At 32.0% G+C, this 17,059-nt stretch overlaps 1 protein-coding gene across 1 annotated transcript in view; it reads left to right on the top strand.

The window, feature by feature from the left end:
- LOC129971822 (uncharacterized) overlaps nt 1-17,059 on the top strand; it is a 47,214-nt gene that overhangs the window by 24,092 nt on the left and 6,063 nt on the right. Inside the window, exons 3-7 of the mRNA XM_056085798.1 lie at nt 3,458-3,655; nt 4,003-4,303; nt 8,899-8,911; nt 12,472-12,654; nt 15,003-15,187. Of these exons, the coding sequence (XP_055941773.1) occupies nt 3,458-3,655; nt 4,003-4,303; nt 8,899-8,911; nt 12,472-12,654; nt 15,003-15,187 (880 nt within the window). The remainder of the gene's footprint in view (nt 1-3,457; nt 3,656-4,002; nt 4,304-8,898; nt 8,912-12,471; nt 12,655-15,002; nt 15,188-17,059) is intronic.

Here is a 17,059-nt window from a genome sequence, read left to right on the forward strand (position 1 = left end):
TTTCTATACTTTTTGATGTTTTGTACACTTTATAATATATAGTTTAATTGTATTTTTTAGGATTTTCGATTACACATATATCTCCACACAGCATGGAACGACACCAGACTGAACAAAAGTGTTTTTGCAACATTCAACGACGAATGTACAAAATACTTCTGGATTCCGGACATTTATTTTGAGAGAACGAAACCTTCACCGTCATTTTCCAGTTTCCATCTTGGCTTCAAAATCAACAAAGACGGATATTTTTATCGAACAGAAAGGTTTCCGACATGTTTATTGAATTAATTTATTTCAGGGAAAAATATATAACTTTAAAACTTTAGATGAAACTTGAGTTAAATATAATACAAAATTATTAGTTTGAAATAACATTCAAAGACATACGTTATTTTACTAGTTGAAGGATAGAGAAGAAAATAACTATTTAATGTGTTGATATTTTTCGCTTTTATAATTCTTATAATACGATCTTAAGAACTCGTAATTCTTCAATATATCTTTGATTTTATTGTGCGATCATAATTCTAGAGTAACAGATATCATCTTGAATATGTGTTTGTTCGATTATTCAATATTATTATCATTTTTATGCGTTTTTAGTCATGCTTTGAGAAATATGAGTATAAGAGTTCTGATTCTGAAGCAATAAGTACCTAGGGATAAATTCCATGAATTTGAGCCATAATTAGATTATGTGAGAATCTTTCTAAATTTATGCCTCAATTAATGCTACGTGAAAAATAATAAGTATTTATTCAATAAATAGCTGCCTTCGGCGAACAGCTGGTTCGCCAGGAAAGTAGATAATTTTAACTTTCATTTAAATGTCCTATGTGTAGCTAAATATATTAAGCATCAAATTAAAACAGATATCAAAGCCGTGAAATTTTAATAGCCTTATATCTGTTCTTTTCATTGTGTATCCCAATAGAATCAATTCACATGACATCATAGTGCTGTTATAGTACTACTATCATGGTACCTTTTTGGCATTATATTTCCACTTTTTTTTTTCCTTAACTAGCTGGCTCGCCGGGAATATTGGATATATTTGATTTCAGATAAATCATTTAGATATAACTTCATGTCCATGATTCTACCAAACTGTCTAACATTTAAGCCGTGTTATTTTAATTGTCTTTCTTGAGTTCTACTTATTGTGTGCATGAACCTTTCTAATGTAAACAACCTTATAGCATCATGGCATTATTAATAACTTAAGTGTCTTATTCGTCTATCTTCTAAATTTCGCGATTTTGTGGCCTCAATTTTTTTTATCTGTCTTGTGAATTGCTTAAATATTAAACTGGTATCATAAAAAAAGCAATTTTTTAACTTTCGAAACGGCGTGAAATTTAATTTTGTGTTATGATATTTTTGGAAGTATCCCGTGAGATGTCATTTTTAAAACTATATTATTTTTTAAAATTAAAAATAACAACAGATTTTTCCATGATTTCCCTGAATGTTTAATTGTACTAAGGGTCATTATTTCCCTTTTGGCTATCATATAAGAGTCGAAATTTTTTAATGTTTTTTCTACTGCCATAAACGATCTTGAATTTCAACTTTTACTGAAATGCTACTGAAATACATAAAATTAAAATCTTTTTTATTTATAAACTTAGCAAGCAGTTAGGAAGTAACATAAAAAAGGGTTGCTTTTTAACTCTTTAGCATTGCCGAGGGGTATATTACACAATCAAAACTAGTTGGAGGAACTTCTTCAAAACTTTCACACATACTCTCTAATAAAGGTGTTACATTCCCGCTAAAAGTTTACTCTTTAAGTAAGGTCATACATAGTGGATGGTGCTGGTGAACAGTGTAACAAAATGTAATCTCTGACATGAGTATAGCATCTTTACTGAATTTAGAGTACGTTCTTAATAGGTTAATCCCTGTTATGTGTTTAATCCCTGTAATGTGATAATATCCGAAAACTGAATGCATACATTGGACGTCTTGTTTTCCGATCGTTTAAAACTAAAATATGACGAAGATTTATAATGGTAACCGCAAGATTACATATTAATTTTTATTCATTAAAGTAGTTGTGTTTTGTAGTTATTACATGTACATGAATATAAAAGTACAAGCCGAAAGATGTTTGATATTTTTGAGAGATTTCTTTCAAGATGGAAATGTTCACTTTAGACGTTAAAATTATGAACCAAATTTCATATATGTAAGTTATTGCATTTTTGAATGTTATCGTTTATATGCATATGAAACATAGATAGACCGTCAACTTTGAAACAGATCTACATTTTAAAACCTAAAATGTGATGTAGATCGACATTTTATATAGTAAACATGCGTACTAGATTTCATCTATTCTGCTCTGTACGTTTTTGTTTTTGCCAAGTCTATTTGTATTCAGACAGCTGGACACACATACTTCTTTTGAAGGTATTTTGTTCGAAATTTGATAAAATTAATCAAATTGATTTTGATAATTTTATCAAATTTATTTTGATAAAATTAATCAAATTTGGTGTCAAGTCTATATACCAAATTCCACCTGTCTATATCAAGAGTTTTTGAATCATTGTATTCACAGACAGATGAACATAATTCCAAAAATGTGTTTTTTGGACTCTTAAAGGTCTAAATTGTGGGATTTGTCAAAATTTTTTTGATGTTTACATTACTATCTCTTTTTATACTTAGTATAAAAGAAAGTGACAATTTTCTGTTGATAGGTGTGATTAAAATGAATGGCATGCACTAAACGAATTGCATGTTGCTACTAATTTATGAAACATTCACCAATATTGGCTTATAATAATTTCGCATTACTGAATCCGACAAATATTCTTTCAAATATATACGGAATGAATCCAAATCACGCGAAGCTAAAATCATACGATATCACGCGATGTCAGGCAGTTGGATATCTAATTGCACGTTATCTTACGATTTAGTCTTGCTTTTGATTCATTTCTTCACGCTGTAATTATTTTCTTTTCTGCAGAATAAGTAACTGATTCTATATTTAAAATGGCGAGAATTGCTTCATGTGTGTCACATAAATATTTAAATTTTTTGTCTAGCATTGATCTTTTAGTTTTCATAATTATTCCACTGATTTTCTCGTGCAGAACCCAAACTCTTTGTTTACACTTTGAAAGTTAAAAATGTTTCACACCGTATCTTATATATTTTCCGATAATATACTACTCTGATTTATAGTTAAAAGTATTGAAAATCACATGCATGCTTTCCCATGTCTATTAAGCAGTTTAGATGAGGTGAAAAAGTTCTATATCAGAGCAGCGCACTAAATTCTTTTATTTTTAAAAAGAAATGTTTGTATCCCTTGCCTAAATCAAACAGTATTCAGACACACGCGGAACAGTATTTAAATTTCTGGAGACGTTTTTCTTGGTACAAAATGTAATATAAATATTCAATTATGTCGAAAAATTGTCAAAATTTTATACAAAAGAGCCTTGGAAAGAATTTTAGTATATGCAGTTGCAGCCTGGTGGAAGGGCACTAATAGTCAATGGCAAAAGATCGATAGTGTGCAACACAAAGCACTGTTAGCAATAACGGGGGCTTTTCGTACAATATCTACAACAGCTCTACAAATAATTAGTGGACTTGAACCAGTTGATCTGATATGTGATATTGAAACCGCTTGGTATTGGATAAAAAATCACCATAAAGACATCAATATTTTTAGCCAAACAGTTCAGAGCTCTAAAACGATTAGTTATGAAAATAGATGGGTTCACCCCAGTAAGATTGAAAAGATACAGTGGGTTGTTTCTGCAGTGACAGCTCCGCATTCCATCTATACAGATGGTTCGAAAATGAATGAACAAGTTGGTGCGACTTTTTGTGTTTTTGAGGGCGAAGATAAAATTGAAGAATTTCAATACAGGCTTGAAAATCAATTTTTCAAGAAGAACTTTTTGCAATATGGCAAGCTTTAAATTGGAAAAATTATAATAAACCATATTTGCATTATAATTTATTCATGGACAGCCTTGGTGTTTTAAAGGCTCTTCAAACATTCAACCCCAAAAATAATTCAGTAGAAGATGTTAAAAATCTGGCAGATTGTAATATTTCATTTTACTTGGTTAAAGCCCACATTGGCATCAAAGGTAATGAACTAGCCCATCTAGCTGCCAAAGCTGCTTCACTTAAACCTGCAATTGACTATCACCTGGGAGAATCTGAAAGAACAATAAAAACTCGTCTTCGTAAAATTCTCATCGATGAATGGCAATTAAGATGGGAAAATAATGAAAAAGGCCGCTTTACTTTCCGTATCTTTTCTCAGGTAAAAAGAAATAGATGCATTGACAATAAATATTTAGCCCAATTAACTACAAACCATGGACTTTGCCCGCATTATCTTAAAAGATTCAGTTTGAGAAATTGTAGTTGTAGATGTGGTAATGATTATGATGACATTCCACACTATATTTTCCATTGCCCTATTCTTCATCATTTGAGAAAACTTATTAAACCTCAACTAAATATTTCCCAAATTCTATTAAATAATAAATTGATTTTAGAAGCTCAAAATATTTTGGATTTCCTATATCATAATGAAAACAGAATTTTCCAAATTGAACAATAATTTATCCTGGTTTGGTCAAGCACTGTTAAAAGTGGACAGTATCTAGTGAGTACAAGGAAAAAAAATGCAAAAAAACTCTATCAGGCCTTTTGTTCCTGATTCATGGAATCTACCTTAGACTGAGCCATTGTATATATTTATTTTTCTGTTTGTTTATTTTTTCATTTACTTATTTTTTCATATGTTTATTTATATTTTTTGTTTATTTATATTTATTTTTATTTTAATTTTTTCTTCTAAATTTAAATTGCCTATCTTCGGTAAATTTTATTATTTACAAATTATGTTTCAATGATGCTGTTGGAATATTATGTAGGCTTTTCTGCTTGGGCTATTTAGACCTCTCCGCCTTTTCTTTTTTATGCCTACTCTTTTTTTCTTTTGGCTGTTTTTAGCTTCTAGTACACAAGATTATGAAAAAAAAATTTGAATAGCTAGTCCTTTGATAGCTATTTAAATTCTATTTTTTAAAATTTTATTTATGAGCTTTTACCGGTGTAACACCACTTTTGGCACACACCTAATCATCATCAGAATACAATTATATATGCGCTCTCATGTCGACTAAATAGTTTAGATGCCATGAAATAGCGCAGCGCACATATCTGTGAAGACTAAATTGCTTTGTCTGCAAATAAAACGTATGTATCCTTGTCTAAGCCAAACTCTATACAGATGCACGCGAAAGAACTTCCCGGAGGCGGATTTTTGTACAAAATGTGATATAAATATACAATTGTGTTTGTGTTGCCCTGTCGATTAAATAATTTAGATGAGGTGAAATAGCCAGCACACACGCCTTGACTAAACTGTTTTGTCTGAAAAGGAAACGTATGTGTTCTTTGTCTAAACCAAATTGTATCCAGATGCCCACGGATGGATTTCCTGGAGACGTTTTTTTCTTCTTTTTTTTTTTCTTTTAGCAAAACGTGATATAAATATACAATTATGTACGTGTTGCCCTGTCGACTAAATAATTTAGATGAGGTGAAATAGCCAGCGCACATGTCTTGATTAAACTGTTTTGTCTGAAAAGGAAACGTATGTGTCCTTTGTCTAAACCATTGTATCCAGATGCACATGGACGGATTTCCTGGAGACGGTTTTTGTCCAAAAAGTGATACAGATATACAAGTATACGTATGCGTTTCCCTGTCGACTAAATAGACTAAATAGTTTAGATGACGTGAAATAACTCAGCGCAAAAATCTTGACAAATTATTTTGTTTGGGAAAGAAACATATGTATTCTTTGTCTAAACTAAACTGTATTCAGATGCACACAGAAAGATTTTTAGGAGACGGTTTCTATCCAAAATGTGATACAAATATACAATTGTATGTGTTCCCCTGTGAACTAAATAGTTTCAATGAGGTGAAATAGCAAACCCACATGACTAAACTGTTTTGTCTGAAAAGGAAACATATATATATCCATTGTCTAAACCAAACGGTATTCAGATGCCCAAGGATGGACTTCCTGGAGACGGTTCTTGTCCAAAATGTGATACAAATGTACAGTTATAGCATAAAGGACAACATTTCATTCCTTTAGCTAGTATTTTCCCAAGTATTCGTCACAAGTATTTTTTGTCAGGAAGTGTTTAAATCACTGAATGCATAGACAGACAATTTATAGACGGAAAATTTAAATTAAAAATAAAAGATTAATGGAACTTTTTAAGATTGCGATGTTTTCTTATAATATACTAGCAAGTAAAAAGAAACAAAAGAACAGTTATCTGTGTGCATTTTTAATGATCGCTACGTCTTTAAATCTCCCAGCAAAATGATGAAGTCATGCTAAAATAAGGTCAACAGAATAAATAATGCCGAATATTAAACAATCACTGTATGCTTTATTATATAAATTCGAAAACGAAGAGGCATTAACTATGCAAATGCATGCAGTTCATTTCATTTTGTTTAAAGCAAAAATTTAAAAAGTTATGCAAACGGTTCTAACTATTTGTGTATTTTATATGATTAGATATTTTCGTGAGTGCTTATCACGAATCAGAAATTTTGTCTTTTGAGTAAGCAGGAAAACGTAAGCTGATTAAAAAAGATATAAATACTGAAAATGGCACCAAAATTGATCCTCCTCCATTGTTTTTTTCTTTCGCAAAAACGAATTAAATGTTACAACCGCCAAAAGAAAATATGTTTTCAGATTTTCATTTTCAACATTTAAATAAACATTAAGTTAAATATGAAGATACACATGATATAAGGAAATTTTAATTCAATATGTTTAGACGTTTGATCGAATGTAAAACAAAATTAAAAAAATCATTAATAAGTGATATTAAAGAAAAAGAGCAGATTTATAATAAAAGGTACAGTAACTAATAACGTAAGCTTAGTATTAAACCAGCGGGAGAGGCAGCATAAAATTTTCTCGCATACTCTCTAATAAATGTGTCATGCCAGAGAACGCCTTACAATGAAATGGCGTACAAAAATTACGAAATATTAACTCTTGTCTCTTGAATTTAGCATTTTTACTGAATCAATCGTGTCAAACTTGGCGAATTATTTGGCGATTAATAGTATCATTAGTATTAGAATGGCATGTGTTAATAGTGTCCCAAAATCGTATTTGTGTTTTAGATATATTTTCTTCAACTGATTGAAAAAACAGTGATAGAAAATTGCCCTTATAGTCATAAACACCATACCAAGTTTGATATATACAACTCAGTACGTTTTTGAATTACTGTGTTTACATATTTCTGAAAGTACAGGGTGACAGACGGTCACCCCGTAGTTGCATTTGGCTCAAAATTTGATAGGTTCTGTAGATTGTAAATGTGTGTGCCGAATTTCAATCATCTAGCTTTTTTCGTTTTGTAATTATCACGTTAACTTATATTCGAACAGGCGGACAGACTGACTTCCTCTGAACAGATTTTAGTCAAAATTTGAAAGAAACCTGCAAATTAATGTAAAGACTGTATACCAAATTCCAACCATTTAGATCAAAGCGTTTTTGAGTGATCTCTGTCACCGACAGACAGACGGATAGTTTCAAAAATGTGCTTTTCGAACTGAGGGAGGACTAAAACGTGGAGATTCGTCAAAATTTCGAGTTCGAATGTTTTGACGATAACTATATTTTTTCTATACTACGTATACGAGGAAGTAAAAAAAAGGCATAATTAAATTATTGCACTCATTAATAATAATTAAGCGATTGCTATTATAATTAAGATTAATTATAAATCTCAAATATTATTATTAATGAAATAGTAATCGATGTTGAGATGAAATGTAAGGATCAAAAAATCAAAATATGAAAGCATAAATATCTAACGCTTTTAGAGGATTCATAAATATTTGAATGTTGGAGGCTGCAGCAGTTTAGTTCATCTCTGACATTTTAGGAAAAAAATTTAGGTGATAACGCAGTCCAAGACAAGTTATAGTTTGGAATTGGTTAATATATGGAAAAGAGTTTATTATATGACTGTAATGACTAGATATGGTTTATATCCTCTATAGATCTTTAGCCAATGCAACCTTCGATATCCCATTCTTGTCCTTAAAGTCCAATCTATTATTAGCTTTTATTTATTGATTTTAGTTTAATATCTACACAAACTCTTTTTTAAGTAACAAATATTACAATAAACTAATAAACAAAGCATTTAATTATCGGTCATTCTCTAAAAAGTTGGTTTAAAAATTATTCAAAAAAATAATTGAAAAGTAATTTTAAATAAAATATAAAAGAAAAACTTCAAAATTATTTAAATACTTGAATGTCAGTCAGCCAACTGCAAAATATTTTGAATTGATTACCTTGGGCTTATCTGAATTTGAAGGCATGAAAAATAAAATGAATGAAAAATAAAAAAAATAAACCATCATAAGAATCATATTTTAAATTTAAATGGTATTTCAATTTAGTTTGAATACATTTGAGACTTGAGGACCTTGTAAATAAAATAGAAGTATAAAATGAAATAAATATTCCTCTCAGGCCTTTTTATTGTTCTAGGCAGCTGTGTAATCTGTATTTTTGATAATTCGTCCCTGGTAAGTGCATTCCTTCTGTTAAGCTGATTTTCTGAATTAATCTTTTTTTACTAATGATTTACAAGATATTACATTTCAATGCCAATATCTTACTAATAAAAGATACCTGATACCTTAATAAACTTGGATGATAACTTATAGTTTGCCATGCTTCAAGTTCTATATAAGGATATAAACTTTTTGTATAAATTGTTCCTGTAATTTCAGTTCTGGAAATCTTAAACTAACGAATTTTCCAAAATTTCGTTTCAGATTATCCTTGAAAGTAAGCTGCTTGATGAAATTCGAAGATTATCCTTTTGATGTTCAGAGGTGCATATTTTCCGTTGGACTCAGTAAGTATCTTTGCGAAAATAAATAATCTGAGATTTCAATAGAATATTTTAAATTGAATTTTATAATAAAAGCTTATAAATGATTTCAATCTTAGAACTTAAGATATTTTAACTTCCCACCTGGTGGGCATTTTAAAAATGAGGATGAGAAATTTGCGTTATGATAGTTGGTTCTCGCCACCCTGACAGATATAGAAATGGTGGGGTTTGGCTACCTCTTTTCGATGAGTGGGCGTACTTTCCACGGAAAGGGTTGTACCGTGGCCGGTTGTGGCACTTAGGACTCAACCACAGTTCCCGCCAGTGTTACTGTCACAGTGGTCTGGTCATTCAGGTTTTTTCTTTTGCCTTAGGGCGGGTCCGAGTTGTCAATTTATGATTAAGGTATTTTGACAATTTCATTTGACATTTCAACATTATATATAGAATGGCCCTTTGATCATATATTTAGCAACGAATTTAGTTCATAAATATTTCCTTTATACTTGATATGTCTCCTAAAATAATATGCGAATAAGACTGAAACTTTAATACTTATTATTGTCAATACGGCAAAAACTAAGCAGCAGAATTTCTTCTAGATAGACTAGGTAGTTGCCAAAGATAGCTTGAGTGAGAGGAGTTGCTAATAAGCTAGTTAAAAAATAAAATTTTTATGAGCGATAAATATTAAGGCACTATTAATATTTTATCAGGTATAATTCGGCAGGTTTCTACATTTTTCATTACATTCACCTGATTATTAAAATATTTATGAAACTAAGCATCTGTTTCTATAGTATTGTATACAAACGCGCATGCCAGGTAATCTGGAATCACAAGGGCTAAATAAAGAAAACGTATTGTTATGAAAAAGTTTGCTAAAATCAACGGTTTCGCTGTAGTGGGTGTATAGTGAAACGGCGAACAAGACTCAATAAAAAATAACGACAAAAAACAGCCGAGACACACACAAATAATACAAAGCAGCCAATTTAGAACAAACAGTAGGCCACAAGTAGCAATCGGTTGTAAACAACCGCAACAGCACACAAAGCAGCCAGGCAGAACTCAGCAGGAAGAAAGGATCTATGTAACTATTCTCTAAGGCCTCTCCAAACGCCTGCAATTTTTCTACTGTCTCCTCAATTTTGCCATACCCAAGTGCCGGCCCACTACTATATAACTGTTACTGAACACATGATTCAATGGAGCTTCAATACTTTCTACCAAGACTCTGCTCTCGACTCAATTTTTAATACACCAATCGCTTGAACTTCACTCAATGCTTATGCTTCGTTGGACTGATCCAACTAATTCGTCGCTGACTCAACAAACGCTCACTATGCTATTGATTTTAAATTTGTGTACCGAATTTTATCAATCTAGCTTTCAAAGTTTTGTAATTATCGTGTTAACTTATATTCGAACAGCCGGACAGACCAACTTTCTCTGAAATTTGATAAAAATCTGAAAATTTGGTGTAAAGACTGCATATCATATTTCAGCCATCTAGCTCAAAGCTTCTTTGGGTTATCTTTGTCACAGGCATACAGACAGACAGGCGGACATTTTCCAAATATGTTTTTTTCGAACTCAGGGAGGTCTAAAACATGGCGATTCTTCAAATTCTCGAATTTGAATTTTCGAATACGAGAAAATGGAGCATCAAACTTGATATGTAGTCTTCATACGAAATATGTTGATTTGTATTTAATTTTGAAATAAATTTTAAATGGAAATCTGCCAGTCTACGTCATTTGTTCGTGTACTTGTGAATACGATAAATCAAATTCTATAGAGCTGGGACAGTAAAAATCTAATATATAAAAATCTCGTGTCACAGTGTTTGTGTTCGTACTTCTCCGACACGGCTCGGCTGATTTTTATGAAATTTTTATGTGTATTTGGTAGGTATGAGAATAGGTCGTAAAATGTATTTCATAACGCTAGGTAATTAGGGTGTTCCTATCCCGACATTCCACGTTCAACGTACGCTGATGAGATCAACGCTTGCTTGAAATCATCGCCACTGTGGCGTAATGTTGAACAAGACCAGCTAAATATAAACATGCGCGTCCAAATGCTACAAGATCCATCTGCTGACACATTCTCGGACCAATTGTTATACATCGGCGATGGAAAAGTTGCTGTCTATGAAAATATTGGATGCATAAGATTGCCAACTAATTTCTGCACTATCGTTGATTCGCAAAATGCTGTCATTGACCGCATATTTCCCCATGTACGCACAAAATACATAAATCATGCGTGGCTGGTAGAAAGAGCCACTTTGGCAGCAAAAAATGGGGACGTCGACGATTTAAACTTCAAGATACAGCAATCGTTTCCAGGATTTGATATCATACAAATCGATCGATACAGTTTGCGATGCTAACGAAGCTGCAAATTATCCAGCAGAGTTTTTGAACTCACTGGATTTGCCAGACATGTCACGATAACTTCTACTACTGAAAGTTGGATCTCCTATTATTTTACTTCGGAATTCGAACCCAACACGGATGTGCATTGGCACGCGATTGGTCATTAAGAAATTGATGAAAAACGTTATCGAAGCCACCATTTTGAATGGCAAATTACAAGCCGAAATTGTTTTGCTGCCACGAATTCTAATGATTCTCACAGACGTGACAACTGAATTCAAATGCGTTAGATTTCCAATTAGATTGGCATTTTCAATGACAATCAATAAGTCGCAAGACCAAACGATGTCTATTTGCGGCTTAGATTTGGGCACGCTATGTTTTTCACACGGACAATTTTACGTGGCAAGTTCTAGTATTGGCAAACCATCGAGCTTATTTGTGTTGGCTAAAGACGGATTGTTAAAAAATATCATACACTCAATTGCTCTTCGAAATGAATATTGATTTTCTTTGTTTCATTTTTATACTTCAGGATAATAATATAGTATATTACTTTTTTCACTATACGTTTAACTTTTAAGAGATCAAACAATGTATATGTTCGTTACGTTAATGAAATACATTGCATTGAGAAAATGAATGGTTGTGTTTTTTTGTTTTTCATCGTTTACAGCACGCCATTCCTCTTTCTGTCATAGATGCAATCCCCAAACGCTTACAATATATTCGTTATTTTTTAATTAATAACCAAAATATTCACTAGAAATAATTTATATGGCAGAACAATGTTTGCTGGATCAGCTAGTTTTATTTATAAAACTAGCTGACAAAAACCGCTCAAAAATGAGATCCGTTGATAGTTTTTTTTATCGACCTATTCGATTGCATATGAATGCGATATCTTAAAATTGCTGCAAAATTAGAGGAACGAAATTCACCATGCGAATTTCCTATTTGATCTGTATCGTATTTCGAACCTTGTCATTCAACAGAAAGTGTTATAAACTGCAGGTTTGATTCTTCTCCTGTATGGCGATGTTAAATACAAATTATGTGAAAAAGTATATTGGAAAACACTCCCGCTGATTTCATACTGGTTTTGCTAATTGATTTTACATTCTTAGTGACAACCACAGATGCCGAAGCCGAAATTAAATGGTTTTCGGACGAAACATGTCCTTATATGGAGGCTCCCTTAGAGATGCTGAGAAAAATCGAGCCCCTACAATTTTATCTTGGAGAGCCAACGCTGCACTCGATCACGAAGGAATATTTTCAAGGAGGATCAGAAAACGAGGTGGAAAAAGGTAAAAAGTCTAAAATTATATAATGATGTTTAAATCTGATTCAATTCTAGAAATTGATTTTGATTGAAAAACGTGTTGAGATACAATATTTCCGAGGAGACTCAAAAAGCGAGATCAAAACAAGTAACTTGTGTCAAAATGATGGAAGAGTATCATTCAAATTTAAAGCAGTCTTACAATTGCCATTATTGAAATAGGGGTTTAAATAAAAACAATTTTTTAAGATGACTTAGGAAGATAGACAAAAAATGGTAGCAAGTCCAAAGTAACAAAAATTAAAATGTTCTAAACTGGCATAAATCAAGAAACTGTATTGATTGAAATAGTTATTGAAAGAAAAAAATTCCTCTCGGCAAGTTGGAAGACAAAGGTAGATTCCTTTATAACTAAGTTACTATCTGGCAACATAAATTGTTAGAAACCGCAGGGCTTGAAAATCATTTTTCAGCTCCTAACTTCTAAGATATTGCAGTTATCGAAAAATTTGAAATACAAAAGTTGTTCGTCTTAATAAGGTGCTAATTCGGTTAATAGGATTTATTTGTCTATCTTCAATATTAAGAAAGTTATAGCGAAATGAAAATTTCACCCCCCCCCATTTCCACCTTCTTTGAGCTACATGGGTCATTTACGAATTCGTCCAAGATTTTTTACATTTCTAACAATATATTCCATGCCAATCAAAATCCAAACAAAATTACTTTAGTTATTCTGTTCACAAGATAACATGGGCAAAGCGTTATGCGCATATAACATAATATAAACTTTTGAACGAAGGGTTATTTTGGATTCTATGGATCATGATCTGTAAAGTACTGAAGAAAATTTTCCGAAGTTTTATCATGAGAACCACTACAATAGGTTGTCTTCCTACCTAAAGCATTTTTATACTATAAAATTATTTGGTAATCGAACGAGCTCTTATTTACAAAAAAAAATTACTCCTAAACATACTCACCACCTTCCTTTTAGTGTTTAGATATATTGCCAGGTTTAAAAATAAGAGCGAAAATCTTCGAAATGTCGAAATAAAACACTTCACTGAAGAAGCGATATTGAAATATGATGGAATTCAAATTTAATAGATTTAGTAATCGCTTTCATTGAAGGAAGAATCTAGGGGGAAAATTCCTTTGCCGAATTTTTAATTCACTGGTGATTAAATGACATAGCTACAAAAATGAATATTTCAAAACAATCCACAAATTATTAAACCAAATCAATATTTTCAATATTGAAAAATGTTAGGAAATTTCTTCACAGCTGAAGTAGATCTATTTTAAATATTTCTTTTTTCTTCAAACCAGAATAGAAGCCTTTGAAATAATGCACAGCGAACGAGATGGCAACGGAAGTATAGATGTTCCGGGGTCCAGTCTTTTGGAGTGCCATTGGCACAAAACATAGGTGCTCTTGCATCATTTTTTCAAATGGAATATGATGATGGAACGAAGTATAATGTCATATTCCGCGCTAATGATGACTATAAGTGATAAAATTACATTTATATCCTGAACATCTACCATCGAGCTAGTCCTGAACATTTCGCTATGCCACATTCTTGAAGTTTTGAAAGTGATTCTTAACCATCTTAAACTAGTATATATGAAAATATATATGAAAGCGTCATAGAGTAGGTAGATGGACATTTGATAGATAATTGAAATTCATAGTATGTCTTTTATTTGACAAGAAAGAATAGCCTTTCTGCTCAAGTTTATAAATAAGTAGAAATAAAACCAAAGCAAAAGGACTGAGGGTAGATAAAAAATGTGAGTGTGTTTATCAGTGGAGGGAAAGACATATTATAACTTTAACTAACTTCTCAAAGTTAAATTTAAATGGTTTAGACATATTAATGACTTAATTTGGAAAAAACTGCAGAGTTAATTTGGATCAATCCTCATGATTTTGAACAGTCATTTCAAGATAACTCTATGATTTTGTATCGATTATCACCATAGCTGGCGAAAGAAGGGCAATTTTATCAATATCAGAAACAAAATGTACTATGTTTGGACCAAACGCAATGGATCTTTTTGTCGAACTGAATTAATAACTTTGAAAGTTACGAAACTCACTCTTTGAGCATGACTTAATATTAAAGTTAATTTTCCGTCTTTTTGTGTATGATACTGATGAGTTTTAACGTAATTATGCTAATTTTGTCAAGAACAGAATTTCTCGCTGAGTATTTGTATTAAAATAAAAATTAAAGTAACAATAACGTTTTACATTCTCAGTGTTAATGTGGATTAAGTTATTTTGGATTACATTTTTTAGAAAGAATTATTTTATTTATACGTGTGCAAAGAGCACTCGACATCATGGATCTGTTTATTTTTCAGACAGATTCACGTATCTATTGGTCAACTTTACCTTCGTCCGGCGGATTGTGAGCAGCATCATTAATATTTATGTCCCATCTGCTTTGATTGTAGCCATGAGTTGGGCTACATTTTGGATGCGTTTGGATTCGATACCTGCCAGAGTGGCTCTGAGTGTCACGTCCCTCTTGACGCTCTGTACTCAGGTGATCAAAAGCTATTCTTTAAATTCTTCATATTTCCTTTTTCATTAAAAGAGATTATCATATGTTTGATGTAGTGCCAAAAGCTTAACAATTATACATAATGATTAATAAATATCACTTCTGTTAGGAGTTCAATACCAAAAGGCTAGGAGCATCTTAGATTTGAAGAAGGGAAATATCTGGAATGGTTATTGCTTCCGAGATGGGAAGTTTCTGAAAGAGAAATTTCTGATATGGTTATTGCTTCCTAGATGGGGAATTTCTGGAGGAGAAACTTCTGGTATGGTTATTGCTTCCCAGATGGGAAGAATCTGGAAGAGAAACTTCTGGTATGGTTGTTGCTTCCCAGATTTGAAGATTCTAGAAGGAAAAGTTCTAGTATAGTTATTGTTTCCCAGATAGGAAGATTCTAAAAGGAAAACTTCTTGTTAGTTCTTGCTTCCCAGATGAGTATATGAAAGCTGTGGAGTCGAGTTGCCTTGTTTTTATCATGGCAGGTAATGACATTTAGCGAGCATCCCCATTTTATTGCGATGATCGTTATTCAGATTTAATCGGGCAGCTGGGTACGGGGGAACCCTGATTAACCAACATCCTTCAGGCACAAAGTAATAATTCCACTCTCACTAAGCCCGATTAACATGGTAGGCCGCGTAAGCATATTTTGGAAACAGAATGACTTATTTGAATTTTTAAATGCCACTAGATGGCGCTAAACGACCTTCATAAAGGTCGAGTAATTTGAATGGGCATCAGTTTTTGTTCTATGCTTCTGGATTTTACTGAACAAACTTTGGATCACAATTCTTTAAAAGTGCACATGGGAGTTAAAGGGATTTTAGCGATCCTGTTTATCGTATTGCTTTTTTTTGTTAAAACAATAGGGGAATGTGCATTCTCTTGACTAGTACAGGGACTGAGAATGAAATATTTCTAGACGTATTTTGCAGATGTTTTGCTATAGTGTTGTTATATTCAGTTGATTTCTTTAGCCATGGCTAAGAGACCGATGTATCTAACTGAGAATGAAATATGTAAAATTATGAATGGAAGTGATTCCGAGATTAATAAATTATATAAAAATTCATTATATAAAAATACTGATTTTATAGGATTTTTTTAAAAAAATTAGGCTTAACTGTTAAAATGTGCGTGAACCGATGGCGACACTCTGCGACTGACTTCGTTTTCCCACCACTAGTCTTTAAAGGGCTAAATCAAGTTTTAACTCGTTCTAATCCCGCCATTAAATATTTGGTGAAATAATAGAAGCAATTTCATTGCCATTTCAACTATAAAAACTGTTGCTGCAAATTTTGTGAGAGAGTATATAAAAATTTACTATAATATGGAAAGCATTTGTAGATATAAGATTAGTATCATGAAAACAATAATTTTTTAAATATTATAACGGTTCTAAAAGTTATTTTTTTCCCTCAATAATATTTTTGGAAATTATCCTGGAAAACGTCAAAATCTCGCTTAATTTTGAATTAATAAAAATTAAAAAAAAAAGATTGTTGAAAACGCGTACTGACATTCCTATTCTCCAAAGTACGTTAGTACAAAATTTGGTTACTTTAGGTCAAATAAGTTGCTTTGTAGCGTATCATTACACTCATACATACATACATTCTCCTATTTGAAGAAAAGAGATGGAGATTCTTGTCTGATTAATAAAACTGAAAATTATTGAAAAACATTTCCAAGTTTGTGAAAATGTTAAAACTTAACTTGCTAACATCGCAAAAAAAAAAAAAAAAAAAAAAAAAAAAAAAGGGGGCCGCGGTGGTCCGGTGGTAAGGTCTCCACTTCGGAACCGGAGGATTTCAGGTTCGAGACACGATTCCACCGAAGAACCGTCGTGTAAGA

This window comes from Argiope bruennichi, chromosome 6 (assembly GCF_947563725.1).
Source record: "Argiope bruennichi chromosome 6, qqArgBrue1.1, whole genome shotgun sequence".
NCBI classification, from domain to species: Eukaryota; Metazoa; Arthropoda; class Arachnida; order Araneae; family Araneidae; genus Argiope; species Argiope bruennichi.